The sequence below is a fragment of the Diceros bicornis genome, chromosome 30 (assembly GCF_020826845.1).
Source record: "Diceros bicornis minor isolate mBicDic1 chromosome 30, mDicBic1.mat.cur, whole genome shotgun sequence".
Taxonomy (NCBI): Eukaryota; Metazoa; Chordata; class Mammalia; order Perissodactyla; family Rhinocerotidae; genus Diceros; species Diceros bicornis.
The window spans coordinates 4,198,311-4,226,170 of record NC_080769.1 but is presented as its reverse complement, the minus strand read 5'-3'; the positions used below and the strand labels follow the sequence as shown (position 1 = coordinate 4,226,170).

Genomic DNA, 27,860 nt, shown 5'->3' with positions numbered 1-27,860 from the left:
CATCAGTTTCCTCATCTGTGAAATGGGGCAACACCCTCTCAGGCCCCACTCCACCCAGACCTGTTCTCCACTCTGCTCTGCTGGTTCCGAGCATCCTCCCGGCTCCCTGGCCTTCCGGCCCTCTTCCCGCCCCCTTCTGGCTGGGCTGGGACAGTAGGAGGGGCTGGCAGGAGACAGAGGGCAGGAGGAGAGAAAGGGGGGTATCCCCCCTCCACTGCTGCTCTCTGCCTGCCTTGCCCTCCTCTCTGGCAGGGGCTCTCTCCTCCCCCCACAGCTCCTGCCGGTCCCTCCCCATTCCGGCTCAGGTCTCCTCCTTGCTTTAACAACCCCGCGCCGGGGGCAGGAAACAGCTCCCCAGGGTGGCTGGGCACTGGCGCCTCCCCTCCCCTCCGTGGGTGGTCTCTGCTTCCCAGGCCCTTCAGTGGAACCTCTGCCGGACTCCTTTTCTGTGCTGAGCCCCTGACCTGGGCCGCGAGCTAATCCACGTAAAACGCTTGGCACAGAGCCTGGCAGGCAGCGGGTGCCGTCCCAGTCGGATGTTCACATTGTCACTGTTACTGTGACGAGGCTGACACCAGCCCGGCCCTTGCCGCCACGCCCCTCGCCCTCCGCCCTCTCCACGAGGCTCCCCGCCCTCCCCCGCCTCCCGAGGGCACTCAAGCCTGGGCTGGCTGGCGGGTGGCCCAGGAGGCATCTGGGACAGCGGCTCGGGGGCCCTGCATCTTCCAGACAAGGGGGAAGGACGGTGTGGCCTGCAGAGCCACCGCAGGGCGGTCCAGAGGCCCCCACGTTGGGAGCCCCTGGTCCTGGAGGAAGGTGGGCGTCCTGGGGACCCGCCTACGGGCCTGGGAGAGGCGTCCTTGTTGGCCCCAGGGCCCAGGCTCCCGCCTGACCATGAGCCGGAAGATGGTGAGTTCCAGCAGAGCGGACGTGGAGCTGTTCTCTGGGCCCCAATACTGGGTGGGACTTGGGGGGCTCAGCCACGGGATCCTTTAAGTGTCTCGGCCCTCTCCATGCCCTCGTCCACATTATTGACTCGTAAGTCAACAGCCAAGCAGCAGGGAAGTTCGCACTGCAGCGCGGGCCCTGCAGCCGTGGTTTGGGCATCCCGCCTCCCCGAGCCACCACCCTCCCGGGGGCCCCCCTCGCCCCTGGGGGCCCCGTCTCCCTCTCTGGTCACGGTCAAGCGCCGGCCCGAGCCGGCTGCGGCTGTCGGGACCCATGCTTCTGGATGACCTCATCCCGCCCCGTCCCCCCTCTAGGCCAGAGAGAAGCCGGCTGGAAACTTACCCCAAACTCAGTCACGAGGATGTCAGTAATGCTGCCCAGAACAGTCACAAAGTCGAAGATGTTCCAGGCATCACGGAAATAATTCTAGAATGAGGACCCACAAGACAGAGATGCCAACGCGGGGCTCCGCGCCTGGCCCCCCTGGCCGGCCCCGGGGGCACGTGAGGGGCACAGCTGCCTGTCAGCTCAAGTGCCCGGGACAACCACAGCCATTCAAACAGCAAAACACTGAAGTGCGGCTCTCAGTGTCATCTGTGTTGAGTGGCCTCCCCGGGGCCCCAGGCCTTCCCCCGTCGCGCCCGGCCCGGAGGGGCCTCCAGGGTCCGCTTCAGCTCTGCTGGGGACGAGGGCTGCCCTCCGGCTGTGCCCTGTCTCCCTGAGACCCCAGATGCCTTATAAATGACGTCACTGGGGTCCTCAGGAAGACCTTCACCCATTTACATGAGGTAAGTGAAGCTCAGAGAGCAACTCGAGCTGCTAGCAGCATGGAGGTGAACACTCAGGATTTGGACCCAGGCCTGGGCTAGTCTAGAATCTATGCTCAGGACCCCACTGAATCAGGCCTGGGTACTGCACACTCGCTAAGAGAGCGGTCTCCGGGTTCACCTCCCAGCTCTGCTACTGTCCAGCTGTGTGGCCGTGGGCCAGTGACTTAACCTCCCTGTGCCTCCATTTCCTAACCTGGAGGAGAGAGACAGTAATGGGGCACAGGGGCTTTCCGGGCACACAGCAGGCTGCACATCCGGGTCCCTCATGTGTAGATGGCTGGTGGGCTGTGAGCAGAGGCAAAGTGGGTCACTTCCTGGCCAGCGAGGGACTCGTCAGAACTCTCTCAACCCTGGCGGCCAGCAAGGGTCCAGAGGGCGGCTAATCTGTAAGCCTCGATCCCTGAGTAACTGAGATGGCCAAGAGCTCCCTGCTGAGTGCCAACAAAACCTCTGCTGGTTGAAGGAACTGGGCTGTGGGGGCTGTTTGCTATGCAGCTTAACGTGGCCTGTCCTGACTGGTCCAGCCGGGACACGCGGGGACAGCGGCAGTGTTGTTATAACGCTGAACTATTTCACACTGTCTGAGCCCACACCACGTAGCACCCCTGCCTGGGCTTGAGGTCTGGCTCAAACAGACGGCTCCCCTCAGGCTCAGCGATACCCACACCCAACGCAGGCCGTCCCAGTGTCCCCCCAAAGCAGAGGCCACGTCGGAGCTTGGGTCCCCTTCTGAGTGGTCAGCTCCTCCCCTGAGCATCGGACACCGCAGCAGCCCCTCTGCCTCACAGATGAGGCCCCGGGCTTTGGAGCTGTGCTGCCCAGGATCAAATCCTTTTAGCAAGTATGATGCAAATGTCCTCGGAGTTGGACCATTTGGGCCTCAGGGCCCTCCTCTGGAAGACGGGGGTATAACAACAATCAGATAATGAATGTGAGTCACTGAGCGTGGGGGTTGGTATACAGTAGGTGCTCAATAGATGGATGTTGTTTTGCAGTCGTCTAGAAAGAATTCAGGCTACACTGGTATTTTTGGTATTTTAGCAGGTGCTATTGGGGCCTGGCCCACATCCCCTCATGTTTCAACTGTGTGCCTTGGTTACTCTGCCCTGGGGCTTTCTCTGGCTGCATATTTGCTGGGGAATTAACAGCTCTCCTGGGAGCAACCCTTGACCATGCTGATGGGCACTGGAGGATAAATACCCCAGCTCCCTCCCCGGCCGGTGGGATGACTCTGAAGTCCGTGCTCTCTGCCGCCTCCTGAGGCCCCCACTGGAACTGCACCCCAGTGCCCACAGTGGGAATGGACTTCCTAATGCACCCTGTACTGGCTGCCTTCCGGTTCCTGCTTCACTCCCCTCCCTCCCACTGTGCCTCCTGGGACCACCTCCCACATAAACTCCCTGCACTCAATCCTTGCCTCAGGCTCTGCTTCTGGTGGACCCCAAACAAAGACAATTTTCTAGGTTTCTGGCCACAGCTCTCAAGCCCCTGGACTAGAAGATTCCCCTCTGTCACCTAAACTCCACATGGAGAAGTTGGGGCTTCATCTAAAATTGAAGAGGGAGACTTTCCAGGCCCCCATGGGATTGTCAGGGTTGGGGAGATGGAGCCCCAGCCCCTGGTAGAAGAATCACTTCCCCACCAGAAAACCGGCTGGGAGTGAAAACATCGCCATGACTCAGCTGCACCGGGGAGGCTCATGCTCTGCCCAGCCCTGGAGGTGCACGTACCCCCATTCTGTAGATGTGCACACAGGAGTGAAGAGGCCAAGTGTCTTGTTCGAGGCCACTCAGCTAGACAGGCTGAGCCACGATTTGCCCCCAAGAACGAGTTCTTCCCCACACACGTTCTGTGACCTGTCCTGGGTCACACGTTCCCAGGACTGGAACGCTGAGTTGGTACCACGGCCCTGGCTGCAGGGTGCCTCCCCCCTTGGCTGGTGCCCAGTGCAGGGCCCCACAACCCAGGCTGTACCTTGGATCCCCCGGGTGTTCTCATTAAAATACAGATTTGGGGGCCCCCACCTGACCAAGCGAATCAGAACCTCTGGGGCTGGGTCCAGGGCATCATTCAATTTTAGGAACCTCCCCAACTGCTTCTGATGGGGAGCAGGGCTGGGAGCCGCTGCTTGGGAGGAGGGAGGTGGGTGAGGAGCCTTATCGTAACCCTTCCTAGCATCTGCTGAGCACTCAGTGCATGCCAGGCTTCATCCTCAGGCTCCAGACACACATTGTTTGCATTCGGGGTTTGCAAGAGCTCTTCCGAGGGAGAGGCAGAGGACGGGCCCTTCCTGTGATGGAGGAGAGACTGGTGAGGCGACAGCGCCCACATATGATCTGAATCGAGGTCTCCCTGGTGCCAAATCTGACACCTGTTACCAGCCCAGGAAGCCAGGGTGAGGACCCAGCCTCCGCCCCTGGAGACCCGGCTGAGACCGTGGGCTGTGGCCCTTCTCTTCAGAGGTGGGCTACGTGGGTGGCCCGCAGGGAAGACATGCTGTGTCGTCTCAGCCCTGCCACTCACTGGGGACCTTCTGAGGTCACCCCAAGTCACAACCCATTAGCTCAGGCCCTCTTCACCTTTTTTTTTGTGCTATGAACCTCCTTGGCCATCTGGGAAGACCTCAGAGTAAACTTTGTAAATGCATAAAATAAAGTACCCAGGACTGCAAGGAGACCTGTTATACTGAAATACGGTGATCAAAATATTTAAAAAAACAGTGACCTAACGATGAGTGCACTTCTTCAGCGTGAAGTTCCAGCCGGAGGAGCCAGTTCAACATGAAATAGCTTCCAGCTGTAGGTTTAATAATGATTTTGAAGCAACGATGAATGCAAACTAAATTTTGAGGGACCTACACCCTCTTGAATGCATTATGAAGATATCTGATTTCTATCGGTGACCCAGAGTGTATGGGTGATACTGCAGGGTTTGTTGTCTGCTTTCCAGATGGAAGGAAGTGCTAAAGTCTAGTTAGCGGCTGGTGAAGAATAAAGATGTAATTTTTTCACATCTAATTTCACGCCCCGCCCCCACAGATCCCTTTGGGGGGTCAATGGGCCTCAGGTTGAGACCACTTGCATGAGTGGGAGATTAAATCAAGTTAGGGGGTCATGAGCTGCATTAAAAAAAAGAGGAAACGGAATCGAGTAGAATAAACAACTTCAAAGCCCAGGGCGTGCGATAAGAGTGGATGCCGATTTTGTGAAAGTGTCATCTCGGCTGTCTACCTGCTCGTCTGCGTGCTGGGCTCTGCTGTAAAATGTGTTTCTTACTGCGGATGGTGGTTAGAACAGTTTGACGCCATGGACTTAGCCTGTCTGGATCTCAGTTTCCTTGTGTCTAAAAGGGATGACGGTTACTCCCCCCCATCGGATCACTTCGAGGGAGGACTGAATAGACACGCGCCCGGCACACGGTAACCGTGAACGTGCTGGGTCTCACTGGTGCTCCTGGGCAGGCACAAGGCTCCTGAGTCGGGTCTGTGAGTGTGGAGGATGCTCAAACCACCACTGGGGCTGCGGCTCATGGGGCCAGGTGGGAGACCAGCACCCAGTGCCCCCGGGCTCCCCTAACCCCCGGCTCCAGCCCCAGGCTGTACTTACCAGAATCCCGAAGGCCATGACTTTCAGCAGACACTCCAGGGAGAAGAGGGAGGTGAAGACGATGTTGAACACTCTCAGAGCGTTTTCATACGCAACCGAAGCCCCGTAGAACTAGGGGAGGAAGGAGGAAGGGCAGGGGGTCAGCGGGCAGGGCAGGGATGGGGGGGCTCTGTGGCCGTCCCTTCCCGGCGGGCAGGACTCGGTGGCTCCCTGCTGCCATCCTGTGGAGCCGCCCGGGCCCCAGGCCAGCTCTTCACGGCTGGGCTCAGCTTTTCTCATCAAAACGAAAACTCCTGTCTCAGTCCTCTCTCGGCCTCCCGGACCCGGGACAGCCTGGCCCCACGGGGCTCCCGCGGGGTGCAGGAGGATGCTCAGCACCCCCTCTGTGGTAGTCTCTTTATTTTCCAGATCTCTCTCTCAATCCTCACCTGCACACTCCCATGAGACCACTCCCCAGGCCAAGGTTTAGAACATCTCCAGCACCCCAAAAAGTTTCCTTGTACCCCTTCCCAGCCAATAACCCACCCGGGGTAACCACTATTCTGAATCTTCGTGAAAAATTCTTGTCCAAACTACTTAATCAGATTCGAGTCTATAACCTTTCGACCTAAGTACCAGGTTACAGGAAATACGGCGATGGAGGAAGAGTCACAGCGCCCCACGAGGAACCAGCGCACCCGGGGCTGGCACGGTTTTCAGTCCACTCCTCTGGTCTTCCCAAAAAGTCAACAGCGAGGAAAAAAAAAAAAAAACAAGGAATGGGGAGAACGGAGCTTTAAAAGACAAAAACCAGAAGCCGTGTGTAGCTGTTTACATCCCGGCTCAAAAAACAACTTGCTGTAAAAGACATTTTGGGGACAATTCCACACGGATCTTAGAGAACTATCACTAATCTTGTGAAGCATAAGGATATGTAGGAAAATATTCTTGATTTTTAAAAATGCATACTGAAGAATTTAAGGGCAAAATAGGGTCATGTCTATCATTTAAAATACTTTAAAAAATAGATGAAATGTCCAAAATAGGTAAACCCACAGAGACGGAAAGCAGATTAGTGGTTGCCACGGGCGGGGGCAGAGGGAATGGGGAGTAACTGCTTAACAGGTACAGGGTTTCCTTTTGGGGTGATGGAATGTTCTGGAACTAGATAGAGGTGGTGGTTGCAAAACATGGTAAAGGTACTAAATGCCACTGAATCATACACTTTAAAATGGTTAATGTGATGTGATGTGAATTTCACCTCAATAAAAAAAATAAGAAAAAAATTAGATGAAGTAAACATAGCAAAACGTGGCAGGTGGTAACTCTGGGTGATGGAGGCTGGGGCTTCATGAGAGCCTGGACATCAGGGTGCAGTGCGGGGACCCGCAGCATCAGCGTCACCGGGATGCTGGCTGGAAATGCAGAATCCCAGGCCCACCCGGACCTGCTGAACCCGAATATGCATTTAAGGTCCCCAGATGATCCGTGAGCACATTAGTTTGAGAAGCGCCGCGCTACACTCTCCACTCTTCTGTCTGTCTGAAACTGGTCACAATCACGACAACAAAACGATGAAAGAATTCGCTTATAGAGGCGAGTTTTCAGGCAAAGATACGCACTGCTTTTTTGCCAGTTCAAAAACGAGCAGCTTCAACTTACTGAGTGTTTTTGAAGCACTGAGAAATGTGCTAACACCTTTGTGTAAATTTTCTCATTCAATCCTCATGCCCACGTGGGTCGAGGGGGAAGGTGCTATCATCATCATTCCCATTTCATTGACAGGGAAACTGAGGCCTGAGAAGTTGCTGGTCACTTGGGCAAAGTTAATGCTGAGTTAAACGGCAGAGCTGGGCTGGAGTCCGGGCCCTTGGTCTCCAAACCAGAGGGAAAGGTTCTGACTTTCCACCCTGAGGAGGCTGCGTGGACCTGGGGTCACAAGACCCTTGCCTGCCCCGCTTCCTCATTTCATCCATCAAACATTTGTTGAGGGCCTCCTGTTCGCTCTGAGCCAGCCCTCACTGAACCCCAGGAATCCAGGGGTGACCAGGACGGGTCTGGCGCCTCAGAGCTCACGGGTGGAGACTGTCGGGCAACCTGACCCTGGTATATGGCATGTGAGGTAACCCACAGGATGCTGGCAAAGCCGGGCACCTTGTGCCGTCCTGGGAGGCCAGGGAGGGCTTCCTGGAGGAAGGGCTGTGCACGTGCAGCTGGAAGGAACTGGCCAGGCAGAGTGGTGGGAACAGCGTGTCAGGCAGAGGGAACAGCGGGAGCAAAGGCTCGGCGGTGACACGAGTGTGGTCTGCCTGGGAGACGTAGCCGATGGTTCCGTTGTGTGGGGAGCGGGCGGGCGTGTGGGCAGGACTTCGGGGCCACGCGGGGCGGCGCTCACCTTCATCATGAGCACGATGGTGTTCAGGGCGATCATGGCCATGATGGTGTACTCGAAGGGCGGGGACACCACGAATTGCCACATGCGATACTGGAAGCTCTGCTTGTTCTGCGGCATGTGCCGGGTCAGCGGCTTGGCGCTGATGGCGAAGTCGATGCAGGCCCTCTGCGGGGAGAGGCCCGCGGTGTGAGCGCCGGGCGGGAGAGGCGGGGGACCCGAGCGCCCTCCCGCATGCCCAACACGGCTCCCGGCACACCTGCTCCAATTCTGCCCTCTGCCCCCCACCAGGACCCCCGGGCTGCCTGTGAGTCCTCACCACAGCTGCCTGCTTCTCCCAACACTGTGGCTCCTCGAGCAGTCACCGTCTGCCAAACCCGGCACTGGCATCTCCCCCACTAGCTCACTGAGGCCCCTTAGTGAACACGGGACGTGGGCCCTAGCAATAGCCCCACTTTACAGACAAAGAAAACAGTGGCTCAGAGACGTTAAGCCGCTTGCCTGAGGTGGCACAGCTGCCGAGCGGGCCAAACCCGAATTTAAACCAAAGTCTGACCTTGAAGCCTAACCATTCTTTCTTACTGAATACTTAGCGTCTCTTCCTCTTTCCCTTTGAGAGAAGGAGAGAGGGAGGAATGATGGTTATTTAGCCTTAGGGGCCAACAGAGCAGAGGAAAGTTGCACTCTAGGTCCTCCACCTAGCTTGGATAATTCTAGAGGGGCAAAGGGCCATGTCTAGACTCTGGTGGACTGGATTTTCATTCATAAATATTCCCCACCCCTCCCTGGGGGAAATTACACCTCCCCACCCCACTGATGAGAGGGGGCCGTCTGACTCGCTCTGGCTACTGAAATGCGAGCAGAAGTGATATGCGGCGTTTCTGGGCACGAGCACAGAAGCTGGACCACGGCTGGCCAGACTCTCTTTGTGATCTGAAGTGTCTTGGGGGGGAGCAGAGCCCCATGGACGTGTGGTGCGAGTAAGAAACCAGCCCTTGTGGAGAGCCAGCACCGAGATGCCGGGGCTGCTTGTTACTGCAGCATCACCTGGTCCGAACTGACCGATACATACAGCTTCTGCCCATGCGTTTCCTCTGGACACCCCACGGAGGGCTGCTCTGTGCGTGCGTGTGCGTGCGCGTGCGTGCGTGCGCGTGTGTGTGCGTGTGCATGCGTGCACGTGCGTGTGCGTGTGTGGCAGGATGTGCCCGTGTGTGTCAGATTTCAGACAGGGGGCGCAGTGGGAAGGGGCACCTCGTTCTTCTCCAGGCTGTACTCCTCCATCATCTTGTCCCCCTGCTCCTGGAAGGTGATGATGATCAAGGCCACGAAGATGTTGACGAAGAAGAAGGGGAAGACCACGAAGTACACCACATAGAAGATAGACATCTCCATGCGGTAGCCGGGGCTGGGGCCCTGGTTCTCAAAGGTGGCGTCCACGGAGTGCTTGAGGACCCTGCGGGGACCGGGACGGGGACGCGGGGCAGGGGGCGGGGGCAGAACGGAGGGAAGCGTCAAGAGGGGACAACAGTGTCAGCCACTTCCACCTGCACGTATCGAGAGCCTGTTATGTGCCAGAAATGATGTCCCACAATTTACTTATTTTCCCAGCGACCCTCTCAGGGAGCTTCTTGCTGGCTCCATTTTGCACACAAGGGAACTGAGGTTCAGCTATTTAAAGTGATTTACTGAAGATCACCCACTCCGACATGGCCAGGTTGAGGTCTGAAACCAGGTTTGTGGTGGTGGACGGGAGTGAGCAGGGGGTCATGGAGGTGTGTGTGTGTGTGTGTGGGTGGTATCTGAGCACGAGTGGTGGTGGGAGCTGAGGAGGTGAAATGGGGACGTGCATGGGAGGGTGTATGTGCGTAGCTGCTCTGTACAGCTGCACAGGTTGTGCCCTGCTCAAGGGCTCTGTGTCTAATTGGTGCCATTCGTATTGTCGACACAATAGATTCATGTATTCACGACGACAACTTCTTCACAGTTGGCCATAAAGTGCCTCATTTGAACAAAATCATTAAGTATATTGCAACGATTCTCTGACAGATGGAGGTGAAGTCTGTTGAGGAAGGGGTGTCTTTAAAAAATCTGCTCAAAAGAACCTCATGGCCTCGCACTGGCCCCGTGTGGGTGTGTAATGAGTGTGTGCGTGGGTGAGCAGAGGCACGTGCGGGTTGGAGTGTTCGCGGAGAGCGGGGGGAGGTGAGGACGCTGAGGGCACACACTGGAATCTATCAAGCCTTCACCCAGGCATTTCCGAGACCTCTCGGAGGGACAGGGACTAGGTGAGGAGAGTGAGGCACTGGCCTCGGCCACAAATTAAGGGGGCATGAGAATCCTCAATAACCAAGATAAATGGTATTTGACCGCAATATTTAAAAAAATCAAAACGAATGCCAAAAAATCCATTTTGAACAAAATATCAAAATTTTAAAGAGAGACAGGATCTGCCCCTGGACTTGCACGATCCCACCTCACCCGGCTCCCCCAGCCCCGGCCCCTGGGAGAGAATGGCCCTGCGGTCAAACAGACTCAGAAAATGCCACGTCCACACCCCGTGGTGGAGATGTGTGTTCACCAGCACCGGGAGGGTTAGGAGGACGTGAGCGCCGCGTCTGGGGAGACTTTCTGCAGATCAGAAACAGCGCCCCCCAGGGAGGATGCAGCTGGACGCTCACGGCCTGGCCAGCCAAGTGAAGCTGGATTTCCGCCCCACAAGCCCCACCGCACGGGAGGGTGGTGACGGCCCCTCGGGCTCCAGCAGGATCCGCACCTCGGGCTGCCAGGGGCCGCCTCCTCTCCCAGATTCCCGGCGCCCACCCACAGCGCCTCTCCTCTCCCGGCCGGGGCTTACTGTGGCCAGCCTTCCCCCGTGGACACGGTGAAGAGAGTCAGCAGGGCCCAGAGCACGTTGTCGTAGTGGAACTCGTATTTCTTCCACTCGCGATCCCGTGCCTTCACCTCATTCTTCTCGTAGAGGAGGTACTTGCCACTGCGGGGAAAGGGGCCGTGAGGGCGTGCAGGAGGGGACGAGGGGCCTCCCGCAGCCGGGGGCACGTGAGCCCCCACTTGGAGACAAACCCACGGTCGATGCCACGGCTCCGCACCAGTGGGGGAGCCGGCTGCGTGAGTCGAGCGCCTTTCTCCAGCCCAGACACTTCATCATCAGGGCAGGAGCCTCAGGATCGGGGAGGGGAAGGGCAGGGAGAGAGACGGCCCGTTTCTGGGTTCACCAGGCCCAGGGGGCAGGAAACAAGGCTTAGCTCCAGACCCCTCGCCCGACACCTGTCATCCTTCCAGTTCCAAGAAGCAGCCACCCAAACTTGTTATTTATCCCATTTGTGCAAATATTGCATGTTTCCTGGCAGAAATGTGCTGTTTGATTACAGGACTGCCTCAGGCCAAGCTGAGGGTGATCTGTCTTACCTGGGACGTGCACCCTACCATCTCTCTAAAACCTCAAAATATTCTGAAGTTTGAAACACATCTGCCTGTAAAGGTTTCAAATAAGGGAACGTGCATGTGTATTGATATCCCCCACCTGACAAAGGTTAGGCAACCAGCTTACGGCTCATCCCGAAGCAATGGGCAGCCGCTCCAGTGCAGAATGGCCTTTCTTTCCACTCCAGATCCAAGCTGGTTGCAGCTGGGTCACTCCCAGTGCCCAGCGCCCTGGGTTCCAAGCCCAAGCAGCTGGTGCCTCTGGCCACTGCCACCCCCAGCCTGAACGGGGACGCGTGGCGAGTGGGGACCCACCGGCAATCTTTCTCGAACTCCTTGGACTCGTCGGTGCAGTGGAAGAATTTCCCCTTGAAGAGCTGCACGGCCACCACGGCGAAGATGAACATGAACAGCATGTAGACGATGAGGATGTTGAAGACGTTTTTGAGCGAGTTCACCACGCAGTCAAACACGGCCTGGGCGGGCGGAGAGGGCGTGAGGGCTGTGGCTGCCCGGCCGCGGCCTCCCACAGCCCACAACACCAAGCGTCCTCATCACTCCCATTTTACAGACAAGGACACGGCCCAGTCAAGGCCACGAGGTTCTGAGAAGTAAGTGCCAGGGTTGGACCCAAGCTGTGTCTACGTGTCTTGAGCCCCCGATCGCAGCCCCTGGGAAATGAAGCCTCTTTAAGCCCCTCCAAGTTAGGCCCACGGCTCTTCAGAGCAAGAGTAAAGTCCTCAACAGAGAGTCTTTTCCTGTTAATTCTGTGTCCCTGCCTCACGCCACACTGTTTCCCATCAGCTGGGCTGCGGCCTCCGGCCTTTTGCCCACTGGTCACTTGGGGGTGCTCTGGATCTGCGAGACGACCTCATGTGCCCGGGAGATCCGCCCTGGGTAAGACGGAGTCCTCCCACCATCCCCCAGAGGAGGCGCGGGGCCCAGGCTGAAGCGCCCCCACCCCATTCTATTCCTAATCACTGTGGGTCCTAACACCAGTGGGCATATCGTGGAACCTACTGGAATTACAGGCTAGCTTTGCCAGCTCTCCCCAGGGGAGAGAGCACATAGCTTTTATGGGGCTTTCACAGGGGGCTGTGACCCAGAAAACGGTGAAGAAGTGAACCGGATACTGCCGGAAGGCCACACACTTCAGTGCCAGCAAGCTTGCACGTCCAAAGGTGGCCACATCTCTCTGTTAACGTTCATCAACAAAAAAGGGGCATTTGTATCAATATTTGCAGAATCGTGGGGGCGGGGCACACCCCTGGGGATATCTATGGACTTTTAGGTCCTATAGGAGCCCAGCTCTAAGTAACAGCGAACCACAGGGTAACAAAGTTCCTCCCTTGGCAATTCTTTCAATCCTTTCGAGTGAAGCAGAAAGGCTTCCTTAGTTGATACTATGTTAACACCTAAACATTGATACTTTTCCTTTTTAACCAAGAAACAGCAAGCTTCTCTGCTCAGAGCCTTTGTCAGGCAACCATATTTGGCTAGATTTTAATAACAGTGTCTTAATTCTTTTGGAACAGATATTTAGTTTCACCTTGTATTAACATTGGGTTCTGGTTTTCCAACTGGAGAAACTTGACAAAGCATTTCCTTTTAAAATAAATCCACTTAAGTAAAAAATAAAGTGACTTGATTTAAAGAAACACATTAAGTAAGAGAGCATACAAGCGGCCATCAGGCGGTATATAGATTGAAAAGGGGTGTTTGGATGACTAGGTTTCGTTTCGTTTCTTTTTTTTTTGAACGCCAAGCTTTTGGGAAGTGCTGGTTCATGCTATTTAGAAACAGAAGATCTTGGAGCCTAGAACAGGTCGGTGAAAAGTCAAAGGTCACGTGGGACCAGGAACTTAGTCTCCTGCTTCTCAGATTGTTTTATCCATAAGACGCCTTCATGTGAATTAGGAAAAGGGATCCTTGACCTTGCATAAGACATTTTGTCCAATGGAAAATCGTCATAATATACAGATTTTGATAGATTAACCCACTTTACTGCCATCTGCTGGAAAGTTGGAATAATAAATATATCCATATATGGTGGCTGTGATACAGTGTCCTTGAGCAGTGCACAGCCTGCTCAACTGTACAGGGCAACCCTGACAGGCCTCCCCCATGCCCCAATCTCACCTTGAGCTTTGGCAACCGCTTGATGGTTTTAAGAGGTCGTAGCACCCGGAGGACTCGGAGGGATTTGATCGTGTTGATGTCTTTTCCTTTGCTATTGCCACTGTGGAGGGATGTTAGGGTGGTGAGAAGGGATGAGAGGGAGCAGAGGTCAGGCTGGGTGGTGGGTGGCCCACACCCCAGGTGACCCCACCCTCCCGGGCCTAGGAGTCTGGGGTGAGCCTGGCACAGCCCTGCCCTTGCTGGGAGAGTGGGCAGCACTCCTGCTACATTTGGGCTCGAGAGCTGGTGAGGAGACAGCCTCCTGTGGCTCTGGTCTCAGGGTGTGGTGAGGGCCCTCCACCACCTGGCTGGGCCTGAGCAGCTGCATGGGATGGCCCTCAGACCCAGCGCAGGGGAGTGGGCTGCTCCCTGCCCCTCTCTTTGGAGGTGGTCTTGGTGGCTCCTAGAAAATGGGATTCCCCCCCCCCCCCCGCACTCCTTCCAACAGGATTCAGGAAATGCTCAGAGTGGCCCTTAAGCCAGACTCCTCTCTTTCCTCCAACACCCTCTGAGCCCACAGGCAAGGAAGGAGCTGGGACACCAGGTGCTGAGCCGAACCACTGCCTCGTTCTTCAGGGTCTCTTAGCCCATCCTTCTAAGGGAGCTGCCCAGGAATCCAGTCTGGGGTCTGCTGGGCCTAAGTGTCAGCCATGCAGACCCTGGGGACACCATGACACCCTTAGCCAACCGCGAGTCAAGCCCCCAAGAGGAGGGCACTGGGTGCCACCATCAGAGGCTTGTGGTTAATGAAACTCACCACCCACCCAGTCGCCCAAGACAGAAACCCCAGTCACGTTCGGTTTCCTGCCCTCCACCCCACCCACTGGGCCCCCCCACATCCCCCCCACCTGTTCTTGCCCATCGTCTCAGATCAGACCCCCACTACCCATCTCCCAACTCCCCCCCACTCCCTGTCTCTCTCTTCCATCTTTTCTGTGCACAGTGGCCAAACCCAACACCCACGTCGCGCTCCTGCTCAGAATCCTCCTGGAGCAGAACTCCTTCTGAATTCCTTCTGAATTCTGAATCCTTCTGAATTCCCAGAACGCAAACTTCTAGCCCGGAATTCAAGGCTCTTTGAAATCCAGCCCAAGCTACCTTCACCTCTGCATTCCCATCGACGGCTACACACCCCAAACCCCAGCCACGCTCTTTTGCCTCTGTCTGCGATTGCACATTCTGTTCCCACTGCTAGAAATGCCCTTCCTCCATGTCTCCACTCACAGGGCTACGCAGCCCTCAGAGCCCAACGTAAACGTCCCTCCATCCGCCAACCTCCCCTAACCGCCTCTGGGTCCTGCCAGACCCGATCACTGTTTCGGAATCATTTTTACTTCTGTCTTTGCTTTTGGCTTTAGACAGAAACCTTCTCAAGGCTTAAACTGTGATTTATTCTTCTGTGTGTCCATTTCCCCCTTAATCTCGGTCCTCGCCCCGGGCCCCAGCGTGCGCCTGGCGCGTGGTCTCCAGACGCACAGGAACGGACCCAGATCAGAGTTCTTTGGGGGTCTCCTAGTGAACACCTCCCTACAGTTCTCTCGTGGGTCACGGGTGGGGGTGCCCCAGAGACCGCCCCCCCCCACCACGGTGTGTCCAGTGCAAAAACATCATTCTTTGTGCCATTCACTTTTTTGGGCTTCCTCTCTCTCATTTTCCAGGGAATAAAGAGCACTGGATGCTAGCCTGCCAGGCACAGCTTCACTCCAGAATTCAGCGGTCTGAACATGTTCTTTCTTTTTTAAACAAAAGCCATCGTTATGAGCTCAAGGCTGTGCCCCTCGAGACACACATCAAGAGGGTCACGGAGATAATTTTAGGCAGAACAGGGGCACAATGAAACAACTGATCACGCAGGGAAACAGTTGTTTCTTCATCTTTCAGGCCTTCTGCTTTGGTGAGACAGGAAGTCTCTGGTGTGTGCTGGTAGCTCTTCAACGCCGCCCTCACACTCGCTCCTTTCCCTTTTAACAAAACCCAGCTTGAAGGCAACAACTTGCAATGCCACTGCCTCATTCCACTTGGATTTGCTTTTGTGGTCGTGGTTCTATCTGAGGTGAACAATACTGGTTGTAAGGGGATGACAGAAAGTTTCCTAGCAAAACTAAAATGAAATTTAGACTCTGCGTCGGAGGGGAAATCTCGCAAGTGAACATCGAGGCTGTATGTGGAACTGGCCAAAATCTTGATGTGCCGAATGGCTAACATTTGGGAACACACCTCCTGGGGCACATGTGCTCATCTGAAAAAGACTCACAGCCATTGTGGGGTCTGTCTCCTAGGAGGCCCTTCTGCCTTTGCAGAGGCTGAGAAACAATCCTGTTTACTGTGGCATTGAGGAGAGTGTTCCCGGCAGTTTGGCTCCTGAGCACGCAGGAGTGGCTTGATCAAGGTGCTTTCACAGAAAACAACCAGATTTTCAAACCACTTTGCCAAGAGTGTAGATGCTCCTCAAGGGGGTTACTTTCTCTTCTTAGAGCCCAAGTCCTGGTTGTTTGGACTGTTCACCCTTCTCCCATCTGGGAGGCTGGACACTTTCATTTCTCTGATAACCACACCGCCCCACTCAGCTGCCCTATCAAAATCAGACCCTGGGGACGTACTCCAGCCACTCCCTTTCTATTCTCCCCCAAGAGCTGGGCTAATGGTGGGTCATGGTGGGAGGCAGTGGCCAAGACCCCTCTGCGCTCCTCCTCTCTGGGGAGCAGGCTGAAGGGGCTGTGGTCACTGTCAGCGACAGCACAGCAGCAAGGACACAAGGCCACAGAAATAGTCCCAGAACCAACGTGGCTGCAGCACGGCACGGAGAACGAGAGACAGAACGAGAGAGAGAGCGAGCGAGCGAGACTTTACCGTGTACTGCTCCTGGTGGGTGGCGTCGGAAGGAGAGACAGATCGTAAGCGGCCTCAGAAGAAAGAACACAGAACACACACGTGCACACACGCACACCCGGGCGCCCCCTGCCCACCTGGGCACCGGGGCGGGGGCAGCCTCGGGCTCGCGGCTCTGGCCGACGTCCACCCTTCCATTGGGAAGCCTGGTCCAGTCCCCTGCCCTTGGCAGGCCCCCGGCACTGCCCAACAGCACCGAGAAAGCCAAATGTCCAAGGAGCAGGATGGCCAGAAAGGCAACAACTACAAGGGTGACTTTGCCGCTGAAGGTCACTGCCAAGAGCCAGACACGCCCCTTTCTCCAGAAGTTCTGGGGCCGGAGGGTTTGGAATATCTTGAGGTTGCAAGCTTTGGCGCTGGGGGGACCTGGGTTTGAATCCCAGGTCTGCCTTTAATTACTGTCCTCATCTGGAAAAGAGGCCTCGGGTCCTGCTGCTCGGTGCACGGTGCCCAGGGCCTGGGCTCGGCCCCTCAGTCACGGAGGAGGGGCAGCAGAGAGGCCCCACCCGGGGGACATAAGGGGCAGCTCTCAAGAGTCTTCTGAGAAGATGCAGGGCTGGGGGAGGCCCTCGGCCCCTGGTCCCTGCACAACACAGCTTGGGAAGCAGGCTGGGGCTCATCACGACCCTCCAACCACGGCTGGAGATCAAGGCCGATCGGAAAACCCGACCACCATCAGAACGCTGGAAGCCCTACCGCCAAGAGGATCCGACACAGAAAGTTCCACCCGCCATCCTCTTGAAGTTAGTGATGTTTCAAAAACACAGAACACCTTAAATGCCTACAAATATTCCCACTGGATTTTTCCCTCCTCCTCTCCTTTTTTTTTTTTCTGAGGAAGACTGGCCCTGGGCTAACATCTGCCAATCCTCCTCTTTTTGCTGAGGAAGACTGGCCCTGGGCTAACATCTGTGCCCATCCTCCTCCACTTTATACGGGACGCCGCCACAGCACGGCTTGATGAGCGGTGCATCGGTGCGCGCCTGGGATCTGAACCTGCGAACCCCGGGCCACCGCAGCGGAGCGCGCGCACTTAACTGCTGCACCACCGGGCCGGCCCCTGCCCACCTTTTTATTTGAGCTCGGTGACTCCTGAAGCTCAGTGCACCCAGGACTTACTGCACGCGTGGAACGGTGCCGCTGCTCCTTCACGGATGACTGAGGGACCTTTCAACGGCACTGATTTCTGCCTAACCTGCTGATCTCAGTGTAACATGTGAGTCTTCTGAACGCCACTGCACCTGCCTGGGGGAAGGTGGCACCATGATGCCCATTTTCCAGATGAGGAAGCTGAGGCCCAGAGAGGAGAGCAACTCGCCCAAAGTCACATAGCCGGGATGTGGCAGACTGAGACTCGAACCCAGGCGTGTGTGTCTTGCACCTTGCACTCTAATCTTCTTTCCATTTCATCACACATGAGGAGAATAATGCCTTCAGGGCAGAGGCAGTTTTGAGGATGGGCATTTAAACAAGGCAGCCTGAGGGCTCCTTCCTTGGCTTCCTGGCAGCTTGGCTCCCGAGCATGCAGGAGCGGCTTGATCAAGGTGCGCTGCCAGCTGTGCCGGCCTGCCTTCAGGGAGGAGTGGCAGCGCCAGATGGACTCTTGGCAGTGACGGCAGGATCGTCACCCTCCAGCTGCTGAGAGATGTCAAGTGGCCGCCCCGAGGCACAGAGCGTGATCTCACGGGTGATGGCGAATGCAATGGTGTGGGAATGACGCCACACGGACACGGCACGGTCACGGGACGGAGCAGGACACACACAGGTCTGGGCGAGGTGCAGGGGGTGACGACCGGCGGGAGAGCCTCGACACAGCCCTTGGAGGACTGCAGGGAGAGTCTCCCACATCTGGGCCGGGCCACAGCCACGGCACTGGGGCAGAATCCTTGCCTCCACCCTAAAAGGCCGGAACAGCAAGCTTCCTTCTGACGAGGAAGGGAACAGCCTCATGCCCCTTCCCCGGATTTCCGGGCCCTGCTGGGGCCCCGAGGATCCCAGGCTGGCTGGGCTGCCAAGTCTCATTCTGCTGACTTCTGAAAGCCTCTGTGTTCAGGGCTCGGAGATGGGAGCAACCCCGAATCTGACAGCTGAGCCCGGCCTTAGAGACCCTGCTAGATCCCGCTTCCCTCCACCATCCCTCTGGGCCTCAGTCTCCTCATCCACAAAGTGGGAATAAGCCGATGACTTCCCACGTGGATTGTTGTGAAGATTAAATAAATGGAGGCTGTTGAATTGTTCTTACCAAGTCAAGGTTTTCTATTTTATGGGGAAACTGAAGCACAGAGACGCTAAGGGACGTGCACCTTAGAGAGAAACCAGATAGACTTGCAGGAATCTTTTTCTAAAACAATAAGGTTAATCTAACACTTGTTGGGGGTCTCAGCCCCAGGAGATGGGCACACAGGACAGATAACATGAGTTAAAAGACAAGAAAAGAAAAAGGCAAAGGACTCTGGGGTTGGACACTCAGCTGAGACCCTCAGAGCGTCCCCTACTCCTGCCAATGTGACATCCATCTGGTGACGAGGAGAGACAATAGCAAAGTCCTCGGAGGTCGAGAGACCTCAGGCAAGAGGCCAGAAGCCTGCAGCCAGGGAAAGGATTCTGAAACTTTTCTGGGGAAAAAAGTAGCAGCTCGAGGGCTCCTTCTCTGGCTTTCTGGTAGATTGGCCCCAGGCATGCAGGAGTGGCTTGATCAAGGTGCTTGGCCAGCTGCGCCAGACCTGCAGCCCTGCCCTGGAGGAGTGGCAGCGTCAGATGGATCATTGGCAGTGAGGTGGGGAGGGCATCGCAGGAGTGGGTCTCGGTCTACCTCTCCCAGCCCTATGACCCTCACAGTAAGGTGCTCCCAGGGCTGTCAGCTCTCCCCAAACCCCACGAGCATCCCTGGCACTTGTCAGAATCCCACTGGCAAAATCCCACACTCCCCAGTTCCTGCGATATCTACGAGCTCGCCGAGGCTCACAGGATTAAATCCCTGTCCCCAACCTTCCCTTGCACAGGAATTTTAAGAAACCATCCAAGACGGGGATGTTCAAGGCTGTGGGCTGGCTAGTTTTGGGCCTGTAGCAACTTCATGAGACCAGTTTAAAAGGCTGACACTATGAGAACGCTGCCGAATTTCCGTGAGTCACAGGCTCATTCTGAACGCTCTTATATAACTTTATATTTAAAAAGAAAATTCAAATACTTAATCTGCTCCCTGTGGCAGATTCTTGTGCGACGTGAAGAATCATCCTGCTGATGGTTTTGGTGGAAGAGAGCTTTGCTTGTGCAGATTGGGTTTGCTTAAAGCACAGCCTACTTGTGGCTCCGGAGCCTCGAAAGAGCTCAGACCGCACACTCCAGCCCGGCACAGCAAAGCTCGACGGTGAAAGGCTCGTCCTGGGAAGGCCACCCCTTCCCCAAATTGTGAGGGTCCAACCGGGGGATGGAGGTGGACGGGGCCCCTCCTCGGCCTGAAGCGTGTCGGCTCCGACAGAGGGCTGGGAGGGGACAGCCACGGTGACCGCTGGGCGCCAGACACCACACCCAGAGGCAGCGCGGAGGGCAAAGCCCACCGCCCACGGCCAGCCGGCAGAGGGCGGTCGCGTGTGGACAGATGGGTGTGGCCGCCAGGGTCCCCCTCACCCTCCTGAGCCCTGGGTGACTTGGGGGCTGCTGGAGGGAGAGAAAGAAGGAGGCAGGGAGGGACGGAGAGAGAGAGAGAGACAGAAAGGGAAAGCAATAAACAGAGAAGAGAGAGAAAATAGGGAAAAGGGGGAAAAAGGAGTCAAAAGGAGAGAGTCAGACAGACAGACAGGGAGAGGGAGGGAAGGAGAGACAGGAGGAGAAGGGAGGAACAGGGGCGAGCGGATTTGAGAGACAGAGACAGCGAGTGGCGGAGAAACACTCCGGGTGTTTCCGCAGGAGGAGGATTCACTCCAGGCCAGGGTGGTAAGATGTTTTGGCTTTTCAGAACGGAAACTCTCTCATGGTCTCGCACGGTGCCCACTGGACACCTCGCAGGAGCCGCTCAAACATCTGACAGCGGGAGGGAGGAGTGTGCTTCACTACAGGCTCACGTACACTGTGTGTTATCTTAAAAAAAATCTTTTTTGAAGAACCTCATTCTAACTTGATTGGAAACAAATGATATCTTGTTTGTATTTTACATTTTTCTGAATTCCAATGAGGTTGAATTTTTTTCCCCACATTTATTAGTTGTCAGCATTCTGTGAAATTTCTTTGTAAATCCTTTGCCCATTTATCTATTGAGGTTTAGTGTTTCTTATTGATTTGTAATTGCTTTTTACATATGAAGGCCACTGACTCCTTGTCTGATTTCTGGCAGTCTTTCTCTTCTAATTTGCTGTGCATTTTACTTTATTTTATTATTATTATTTTTTAACCTACAGAACATTTTAATGATAATGTAGACAAACTTCTTGATTTTTTCCTTTTTACGATCTCTTTCATTGCTCTAATATTCAAATAAAGACTCAATTACTTGCAAAAGCAGGAGAGAGAGGAGGAGGGAGGCGAGAAGGCAGAGAGGAAGACAGGAAAAGAGAGAGAGAGTGGAAAGACAGCAGACACGGAGAGAGGGGGAGAAGGCAGAAGATAAAGAGAAAAGAGAGGGAAGTCTGGCCAGAGGCAGAAGCACACTCAGCCTCCCGACCCTCACGGTTCCAGAAACTGGAGAGTTCTTGCTCCTCTTGCACAACTCGACCTCGCTGTGCTTCCAGGGAAGAATCTGAGAGTGGGCCCCTAAATCGGAAATGGGCCACCGCTCTGGCCCTCCTGACAAACCCAGCCCTCACTGTTTGGTTGGGGGGCTACTCAAGGGCCCCCACAGACCTGCTCAGAGGGAGCCGGGAGGCAGAGGCACAGACGAAGCCCCTGATTTCTCGCTATGGGGGTGAGGCGGGCCAGAACCCCTCTGAGACCTTCCTTTCTGGGAACCATCCGCTGTGATGGGCACAGACAGGGGCCCCAAGAAGGTTTTTTTCTGGATTAGGGGCTGGGAGGCCTTTTCATCCTGCTCCAAATGTCTACAACTTGAGGAACGTACTGCTAAGTTTGCTACCAGGGCCCTAAGAGCTTATGGCTGCCCAGCCCTTGGGTGCCATCTTGGAAGTGCATGACAGTGCACGGCCTTTCAGAGGGCAGAGCGTCCTAGGACTGCCGGGAGGAGTGAGAGACACACAGGGAGTCACCAGGTCTGCAACTACGGGGCACGGGGTGGGGTCCGATTCTCATGCACATTCCTTTCCTGATTGTCTTTTCAGGGGCTCCCCAAAGAGACAGCGGCTGGGGGGAGCTTGCAGGGTGGAAGGAAGATGAGATGGCGGGGGGGGGGGGGCTAGTCTACCAAAGCAGCACCGCAAGGCCGGCGAGGTGGCTGCCTGAGGAGGCAGAAGGGGGCTTCTCCTTCTTCCTCCACGGGGGACGTCATGCAAAAGCCAGTCGAAGCTCTTCCTGGCGGCATGCGGACGCCTCCCGCCGCCCCGGAGCCCGCGCTCCCCGTCTCTACACCTGAGAGCACGCTCCCTGACCCAACGGGCAGCCCCGGGCTGGGGGCGGGGGGTGAGGAGACTTACGTGAAGGCAAAGGCCACCAGGGCCCCACTGACCACTATGAAGTCCAGAATGTTCCAGAGGTCGCGGAAGTAGGCGCCCTGGTGCAGGACGAGCCCCAGGTCGATCATCTATGGGGGGAGGGCAGACGGTGCTCAGACCCCTCATGCCCACCCTGGGAGCAGCACCCACACTCTAGCCCTGGGAGGGACGACAGGAGGGGGCGGGGGGGTGAGGGACCCCCTCATCCCGCAGGGGGACCTGGGGGGGAGTGAGGAGCCCCCGCCACAGTTCTGCCTTGCTGCTTCTAGGGTGCAAACTTTGGGGGTCCCCTTAGACTCCTGCCTGCCTCACGCCCCACACTCGCTCCATCAGCAAACCCTGCTGGCTCTGCCTTCCAGACCTTCAAGGATCTGCCGCTTCTCACCCCCTTCTCCACCACCCTGGTCTGCCCCACCCTCGCCCGCCTGGACCAGCGCAGTCGCCTGCTCCCACCCCCCCTGCCCTCCCCCGTCTGTCCCCCCACCGCAGCCGGGGGGCGCCTGTGAGCACCCGAGGCCAGTCACATCCCTCCTCTGCCCAGAACCCTCCGTGGCTCCCACCTCACCAGGGGTAAAAGCCAAAGTCCTTCCTGTGGCCCCCGAGGCCCTGCATGATCGGTCCCCGTGACCTCCCTGCCCTCATCTCCCCACCCTCCGCTTCCCCACTCTCCTCACTCACTCCTTCCAGCCACACCCACCTCCTCGCTGCTCCTCGAACGCACCAAGCATTTCTAATCCCTGGGTGAGCCTCCCGTGCCCGGGTGGCATTCTTGAGGGCGCAGAATCCCTGGCACTCACCTTGATCACCATCTCAAAGGTAAAGACGCCCGTAAAAACATAGTCAAAATATCGCAGCACCTGCAGGGGATAAAGACAAGCGGGCGGCAGATCACTGGCTTGCTCCCGCAGAGCCCCCGGGAAGCTAGTGAGGGCCCACTGGGCTGTGCGGCTCCAGCAAAGCCCCCAAGGAGCAGTCTGCACCCAGAGGAGGAAACACGGCAGCCACGTGCGGTGGGGCAGGGCGCGCACTGCACAAGGGCCCCGCCCACCCTGTCTCCAGGGCAGATTTGTATGTCGTGAATGAAACTGTCCAGCAGATGGCGGCAAAGCTCTAACAAAATGACTCCAATAGGCCGGTTTGGTGGCCAACGCGAAGGACACCTCCCACACCCCTGCACAAGCCCTGTGCAGACCAGAGGAGGCCCCAGCCAGGTTCAGGGCCGGCCGCATCCCCGGCCTGACGGTCTGACCCCGCAGTGCCCTCGACCTGCTGGCCTCCCAGGTGGTCAATGGTTCCCATGTAGGGTTTCCTAGACACGACCAACCTCCCAGGCCAGACTGGGGCTGACCCCAGCCCGGGGGGTCTCTGCCTGACAAGCAGTGCCCTGCAGCCTGCCCCCTCTGCAGGCCGCCTGGCGCGTCCCTGGGTGCCCCGGGTCAGGGTGGGCCACGGTGAGCGCGGGGGTCCATCAGGGGCGCCCAGGAGAAGGAGGGGCTGGCCATTACTGAGCATGGCTGCCAGAGGGCGCCCATGAGCATGGGGTCAAGGTCCGTCCCTCCTCTGCTCAGAACCCCCCAGGGCTCCCACGGCCCTCCAGGTAAAAGCCAGAGTCCTCCCCGAGGCCCCCAAGGCCCCGCACGATCCGGCCGGTCCCCTCCCCACCCTCCCCTCGCCCCACGCTCCCCCCTCGCTCACTCTGCTCCTGCCACCTGATGTCCTCACCTCAGGGCCTTTGCACAGGCCACTCCCTCTGCCTGGAATGCTCTTCCCTGTGTCCTACCTGATTCCTTCTCTCCTCTATGGCTGGGCGAGGCCTTCCCTGGCCGCCTGATAAAAATGCCACTTCCTGGTGCTTGCGCTCTTCCTTACCAAGTCTACCCCCGCCCCCCGCACGTATCACTTCCTGACGAACTATTTGTTACAGTTATTAATAACCTCACTGTCCATGTCCCCCACCCTAACCTCAGCCCCACGAGGGCAGGGATGTTTGTCTGTCCCCGCAGCATCCCTGGTTCATAGTGCAGGACCAGGCATACAGTAGGCGCTCAAGAAATGCGTGTTGAATGGATGCATGAGTGGCTGGAGCTGTGCTGGGTCCTGCGGGAGCTGGGGGCTGTGATCCGTGTGGTCGCAACTCCCATCCCGTTATGTGTGGTGCCTGAAGGGCCATCAGGGACCAGAGCGGCCAGGACGGCTGACCTGGGACGGGTGGCGGGTGCGAGGGGCTGGAAGGACCTGGGCGGGCAGAGGGGACGGTGTGGGAGAGCACTTCAGGGGCACCGGGCAGAGGGCACCGCACGGCCAACGCCTGGCGCTCGGCGAGCTCTGGGAAGGCGGGGCCGTCTGGTCCCTGTGGACCCCGATGCTGAGCTCTGCGCCCGGCACACGGGAGCCACATGATTGCTAAATAAAGTAACAAATGGCGGGAAGGCAGCGAGGAGCGGGGCGGGGCAGGCCAGGCGGGCGGCGCTCAGGTCCCGGAGAGCTGAGCAAGTCGGGCAAGAGGCAACCAAAGAGAATGAGATGGAACCGTGTCGACACGTAGAACCTTCTTCCGCGGCTCGTTGAATCCAGAAAGGCTCCCAGCCCCGTCTATCACGGGAAATGCAGATCAAGCCCCTTGAGAAGGAGAAGCCACTCCGCTCCCACCGGGCGGGCCAGACAAAGGACCTGCCAGCACCACGTGTGGGCGAGACTGTGGAGCCCCCGGGAGCCCCCACGTGGCCACTGCCAGTGCACCGTATCGTCCAGAGAACCCCTGCCGGACCCAGTGGGGCAGACCACAGCATGCTCCATGACCCAGAATCCCCATTTCTGGGTCTATACCCTGGGGACGGTCATGCCCAGGGGCCCCGGGAGACCCGTCAGGGGTGGTGACAGCATCCACATTGGAGACAGTCCGAATGCTCCTCAACAGGAGCACAGAGCAACAAATCACAGCGCACGGAGGAATATTATACAGCAAGGCAAAAGAAGGACCACCGCCACCCACAGCCGTGCGTGCTTGGCTCACGGGGGACGCGAGGGTGGGTGACAGAAGCGAGGCACAGAGCTATTCCAGGTGTTCAGTGTTAAAACGGGCAACAGGGGAAATCCTAGTGTTTAAGGAGTCACGTGCAGGGGAAAAATCAGAAAATCTAAGAAATGCTCCTTCCAGAACGGGGGTTGTGGTGACAACTGGGGGAAGGTTTTGGCATCAGCACTGTGGACACCAGGGGTCCCCTCATTCCCCGTGGTGGGGCGTCCTGGGCACCGCAGGGTGCTGAGCACCGTCCTGGGCCCCCACCCTCCGGATGCCAGGAGCGCCCACCCCCCTCGCGAAAACCAGTCGCCTCCAGACGTGGTGGCTGGAGCCTCGGCTCCGGGGGAAGGGGACGGGGGTCGGGAGGCGCCCGTGGTTGGGCCGGTTTTGTTCCAGTCGCCCGGGGTGGTGGTCGCGTGCATGTGTGCACCTTAAAATCCTGGATAAACGGATCACGCGTGGTTCCCGCCCTGTTCTGAGGCCTATCTCGGGGAGGGTCCCCGGTCATCGGCTGGTGGCACGGGGCGCAGCGCTCACGGCGAGGGGGAGGCCTTGAGGAGGGACGTCTCAGCGCGGGAGGGGCCGGGGGGCGGGGGCTGCTCCGGGCCCCCGGGATCCTCAGCCGGGCCCCTCTGCAGACGGGGCCTCTCCGGCCTCCCAGAGTCGGGGGCCTTGCTGGCCCCTCCCCGATGGCGCCTGGGTCCGGGAGGAATCGGGCAGCACAGCCTCGGCCCTGCCCGGCACCGGTCTCCCCCCGTTTCCCCCGGGAGCCAGCGTGTTCTAGTTGTTTCCTCCAGCTCCCCCTCGGCCCCCGCCGCAGGCCCGGGAAGCAGGGAGCGTGCACGGTGCGCCGCGGGCGGGCTGGGTGCAGGCTCCTAACCTACTCAGCGAGGGCGGCTCCGGCGGGAAATGTACCCTCGGCCCTGGGCACGGGGAGGGCGGCGCCGCTGCCAGGCCAGACCTGCCAAGCCCTCGCCTGTGGGCGCCTCGGTTTGCCCTCTCGACCCCGGGCACACACTCATTCCTGCCTGGCAGGACTCAGGGAGGGCCCTGCACACAGCAGGTGCTCAATCAACGGAGACAGTTGAAGAGCAGCAGGAGGTTTGGGGAGGCAGAAGTGGAATCCTGCTGTGTGACCCCGGACGGGTCACTTGACCTCCCTGGGCCTCAGTGTCCCCATCTGTCACGTGGGGATAGCTGGGAGGGCTTCCACGCCGAGCTCCTGGGGGGAGCCTGTTAAGTGCTCCGTGACCCGGGCCTGTCCGCAGAGCCCAGCCCCCCGAGGGAGGGCTTGTAGCTCTGGAAAGGCTGCAAGTTCAGGGTGTGTCTGAGTGAAAATAGCGCTCTCTCTCACAGCGTCGGGTCAACAGGCAAGTCTGCCTGGCGAGACCTGGCCGTGGGGGGCTCGTGTCGGGAGCCCCCTGCCTGAGCGCCCCCACGCTCCACGCGGAGCAGGGGCCCCGCCGCATCCTGCCAGCCTCACCCCCCACCCAGAATGCCAGCGCCTTCGGGCGCAGCCACGCCGGGCCGCCCCTTCCCGCCCCTCCAGGACCCCTGCCCTGGGGAGCAGCCCCAGGGAGTGGGGGCCTCTCCCGACCAGCAGCCACGGGCTGCGCCCCGGCCGCCCCGACACCCTTCCACCCGAGCCGCGAGCTTTCTGCATGCAGGAGAGGGTGGCCGTGACAGAGGGGCCGGGCTGGGAAGGGGCCCGCCGGGTGAGACTCACGTTGTTGCGAGGTGCGTTGGGCTGGACGGGGTCCTCGGCCGCCAGGGCGATGCTGCTCATGGCGATGACCATGAGGATGCACATCTCGAAGTAGCGCAGGTTCAGGATGTAATGGCACAGGCGGCGAAGGCTGTTGGGGACAGGTGGGTGTGCAGAGGTCCACTCAGACCCCGGGCTCCCAAGCCTCCTTACGTCATCTACCACGAGATCTCTAACTCCCGAGGTCCCACACCCAACAAACCATCAAGCTCCCACATCTGGGGCTCTTCAGGATCCTGGAACCCCATAAGGAGGGGGTACCTCAGCTATGGGAGATATTCACATGCCCTGTTTATAAGTTCCTATCACTCTCAAACAACCCTCCTGGAACATCTTGATTCCCAGGCTGAGCTGAGGAAATCTTATCCTTGATTCTGTAGGAGATGAAATGGTTTTTCATGCATAAAATGTGCTGTGGTCAAACAAAATTGGGGAATGCTAGCTTAAGTAGATTTCTTTCTTTCTTTTTAATTAATTGCGTGACTTTAGGCAAGTTACCTATCCCCTCTGTGCCTCCATGCTCTCATCTGTGGAATGGCCATAATAATAGCGCCCACCTCACAAGGATGTGAAGCTCCAAAGAGTTGGCACACGGTAGGGGCTCTGAAAAGCTAGTTACTAAAACGATGAATTGCAGGCCTTATCAGAGCCTTTAAAGTGCTAATGGGATAATACTTAGGTACTTAACCTCTTAAGTGGAGTTAATAATAACAAATATGTCATAAGGTAGTAGGAATGGCAGCAGGGCTGAGGGGTTAAGAACAGAGATGCTGGAGTCGGTCTGTCTGGGCTCTCCCACTTGGTTGCTGTGTGACCTTGGGCAGTGACTTCACCTCTCTGGGCCTCCGTTTCTTCATCAAACGGGGATACACATAGTACCAACCCCAGAGGGTTATTATGAGAAATTTTTTTCATTTGTAAAACACTCAGAACAGCGCCCGGCACTCGGTGCCACGTGTTTCTCTGGTAAAAGAGATATCAACTAAATAAAAACTAAACACACAGGGTGAGACTCCAAGAGGCAGGCTATAGAAAGCAGCTTGTTGGATGTGATTCTTCTTTGTCGAGAAATATTTTGAGGGACCAGGGTTTCAAGAAATACTCCTTAGAAAAATGCAATTTTAAAGCAACCTCTGGGCCCCCGTGACATACATGTGATAAACTTCTCCCCTAAATAATCCATCCTCCTCAAGGATGCCCAAGACAGA

The 27,860-nt window shown here is 57.3% G+C and overlaps 1 protein-coding gene across 1 annotated transcript in view; it reads right to left on the bottom strand.

Annotated features, from left to right (window-relative positions):
- The window catches only part of CACNA1A (calcium voltage-gated channel subunit alpha1 A), a 217,633-nt gene that overhangs the window by 36,205 nt on the left and 153,568 nt on the right, over positions 1-27,860 (bottom strand). The window contains 10 exon segments of the mRNA XM_058525574.1: positions 1,291-1,374; positions 5,384-5,494; positions 7,758-7,922; positions 9,009-9,210; positions 10,612-10,749; positions 11,514-11,674; positions 13,338-13,437; positions 21,848-21,954; positions 22,663-22,722; positions 26,614-26,743. Coding sequence (XP_058381557.1) covers positions 1,291-1,374; positions 5,384-5,494; positions 7,758-7,922; positions 9,009-9,210; positions 10,612-10,749; positions 11,514-11,674; positions 13,338-13,437; positions 21,848-21,954; positions 22,663-22,722; positions 26,614-26,743 — 1,258 coding nt within the window.